This window comes from Monopterus albus, unplaced genomic scaffold (assembly GCF_001952655.1).
Source record: "Monopterus albus unplaced genomic scaffold, M_albus_1.0 scaffold32.1, whole genome shotgun sequence".
Classification (NCBI taxonomy): domain Eukaryota; kingdom Metazoa; phylum Chordata; class Actinopteri; order Synbranchiformes; family Synbranchidae; genus Monopterus; species Monopterus albus.
Genome location: NW_018127912.1, coordinates 1592402 through 1595534, shown reverse-complemented (window position 1 = coordinate 1595534; position 3133 = coordinate 1592402). Strand labels below are relative to the sequence as shown.

The window sequence follows — 3133 nt, the reverse complement described above, 5'->3', positions numbered from 1 at the left end:
CATGACTGGCAAAAGGTGAGTGGGTGGTTGAGTTATGCAGGAAGAGAGAATCATAAGAGGTTATAGTGTCATTTCTGTAGAAGAGAAGACAGTCCAGAACCTTTTCAGTATATGAGGCTAGTGTAACTTGCATGTTTAATTTTGCATACAGAGTCAAACATGCTGTCTCTGAAGATACAGAGGTGTTCCAAGGAGAAGGTTTGGGGAAAACACCTGATGGGTAAGACATAAATCACCTCTATTAGACTTCTTGGCCAAACTTTAAAATGTTACAACTGAGTGTAAATGCTGTGAGTGCATTTCTGTGCCTTCAGTGTGCATAAATTAAGCATTTTCCCTTCTTCTGATGGTTGCTGGCAGCCATGGCCTGACCACATACAAGGAGCTTTGCTCCTTGGCCAGTGACCTAAACCAACCTGATCTTGTTTACAAGTTCATGAACCTGGCCAATCACCACGCCATGTGGAACTCCCGCAAGGTATCACACTCCATCCTCTTTGTCATCCATTACATGTGCCCTTATGTACTCCCTCCTCTCACCTAACCTTCTATCCCCCCCACCTGTCAGGGAGCAGCATTTGGATTTCACATGATTGCTGCCAAGGCCGGGGAGCAGATGGCTCCATTTCTGCCCCAACTTGTGCCTCGCCTGTACCGCTACCAGTTTGACCCCAATCTGAGCATTCGCCAGGCTATGACCAGCATCTGGGATGCCTTGGTCACTGATAAGACCCTGGTAGGAGCTGATACTAGTACAGGATAAGAACATGTCTAAGAAAGGATTCACTCAAGCATGTACAAGCGCATGTATGTAAATGCAGAATGAAATGGCTGCCACCTTCAGAAAGGATCATATGTGCATGTTTTTGTTCTGATGTGTCTCAGGTGGATAAATATCTTAAAGAGATCCTACAGGATGTCATTTCCAACTTGACCAGTAACACCTGGAGAGTACGTGAGTCCAGGTACAGTATCTACTGTATCTCCTCACAGCTGACTAATGAATTTGTGTGGGGGTTTATTGGCCTGCATTTTTCCTTTTACATGTTTCACATCTAATCTCTGACCTCAAGAATACTTCAATGACCTTGACTGTTGTAATTATAGTAACTATTGCAATTATGGTAATACAGCAGTAAACTCATACTGTAGCAGTTTTGGCAACTTGCTCTGAAAAAGAAGGTCAGCAAGAGGCCCATGTTGAAATATAGTAGTCCAAAGAAGTGTATTTTGATGAATTGATTTTTCTGCCAGCTGCCTTGCCCTGAATGACCTGATTCGTGGCCACCAGGCTGATGATCTCATTGATCATCTTGCAGAAATGTGGGAGACGCTGTTCAGAGTCCTTGATGACATCAAGGTGAGCAGGAATCTGTGCTGCTTTTATCCTGCGAAGCACTTGATTGAACTGTCACATTGCAGGATGATGAAAATATTCCATAGTAAGGATATCTTATAGATTATACACGACATAATTTATAACAGTAGATTATAAAATATAAATGTTTCAGGAATCTGTGAGGAAGGCTGCAGACCTAACATTGAAAACACTCAGTAAGGTACGTACATAACACTGGCCTGTGCACGTGTTGTTGTTTGTTTGTGCATACATGTGGTTATCCAAGTGTATATCCCTCCACATAGTTTCTTTCATGTCCAGGTGTGTACGCGTATGTGTGAGTCTACAGGCTCCACAGCCCAGAGAACTGTGGCCATACTGTTGCCGACACTGCTGGGAAAAGGCATTGTCAGCAACGTCTCAGAGGTCCGTTCACTCAGGTACTGTCTTTCTCTATTGACGTGGTCTTGGCTTTGTTGTGTGACCTGACGTTTTAGTAGTATGGTGCATAACATGGATTTTCTTTTTGTCAGCCACAGAACGATTAAACCAAATGCTCATCAGCTTACAGTATATCTACATATAATCCTGCAAAGATCAGAACAGGCAGAGTCTTTCTCTTTATAAGTCCTTGAAATTCCTTGTTCTCCAAAATTACCACAGTCAAAAGAAATCTGTGGTTGAAATTTTCCCAGGTTCCTTCAGTCACCACCATCCCAAGCTGTAATAGATCTGTGCTATATCACCCGGCTTGTTCTCTCTCAACCCCTCTGTTTTATTCCCCACCAGTATCCAGACCCTCGTAAAGATAAGTAAGACAGCCGGTGCCAGACTAAAACCTCATGCATCTCAGCTCATCCCAGCCTTGCTGGAGGCCCTCAGCACCCTGGAGCCGCAGGTCCTCAACTACCTCAGCCTCAGAGCCACAGAGCAAGAAAAGGTAACCTCAGGTGTCTGCCCACATCGTTACCCAAATTTGGTGACTATAGCTTGTAAGGTTTATCACAGGTTAGAGTCCACATAGTTCTGTTTTTTGTCACTCCAGAGTGCCATGGATGCTGCCAGGCTAAGCGCTGCCAAGTCTTCTCCAATGATGGAGACCATTAATATGGTAAAAAGAAAAGATTTTGAGGTTTCTACTTCAAAACCTGACATATCATAAAGAAGAGAGAATAATGTTGTGTGTGTGTGTGTGTGTGTGTGTCCCTGTGCCCAGTGTCTGCAACACCTTGATGTTTCTGTGCTGGGAGAGCTGGTTCCCAGGCTCTGTGAGCTGCTAAAGAGTGGAGTAGGCTTGGGCACCAAGGTAAAACTTTCTTTTACCTTTTACCATTTACCATTTTAGACATTCATTCATATACTAACTCTTAGATTGCATCTTCCTCTTTTACATCCATCCACTTTGTTCTCTAATATTTGTAAAGTTATCAGGTATCTAATGTTTCCCTACTCTTTCATAGGGTGGCTGTGCTAGTGTCATTGTCTCACTGACAGTGCAGTGTCCCCAGGACCTTACCCCATACTCGGGTACAACACAAGTTTCTACTTGTTCATGTAATGTCTTGAATATTTGGTGCAAGTGAATGAATAGCGGTGATATTTGTGGTATTTCCAGGTAAACTAATGAGTGCCCTGCTGAATGGTATCAATGACAGGAGCACTGTAATACAGAAAGCGTTTGCCTTTGCTTTGGGACACCTTGTCAGGGTAAGCACCACTTTTGATGAGTAACAACTACATCTTAGGTTGTTCTCAGTGACTCAGTAAGCATGATTTGTTCTATGTATTTGCCCC

At 43.4% G+C, this 3133-nt stretch overlaps 1 protein-coding gene across 1 annotated transcript in view; it reads left to right on the top strand.

Annotated features, from left to right (window-relative positions):
• The window catches only part of ecpas (Ecm29 proteasome adaptor and scaffold), an 18776-nt gene that overhangs the window by 11782 nt on the left and 3861 nt on the right, over nucleotides 1-3133 (top strand). Inside the window, 13 exon segments of the mRNA XM_020596973.1 lie at nucleotides 6-15; nucleotides 152-220; nucleotides 361-478; nucleotides 569-736; nucleotides 886-965; nucleotides 1255-1360; nucleotides 1512-1559; nucleotides 1661-1779; nucleotides 2129-2279; nucleotides 2385-2450; nucleotides 2556-2645; nucleotides 2800-2866; nucleotides 2955-3077. Coding sequence (XP_020452629.1) covers nucleotides 6-15; nucleotides 152-220; nucleotides 361-478; nucleotides 569-736; nucleotides 886-965; nucleotides 1255-1360; nucleotides 1512-1559; nucleotides 1661-1779; nucleotides 2129-2279; nucleotides 2385-2450; nucleotides 2556-2645; nucleotides 2800-2866; nucleotides 2955-3077 — 1215 coding nt within the window.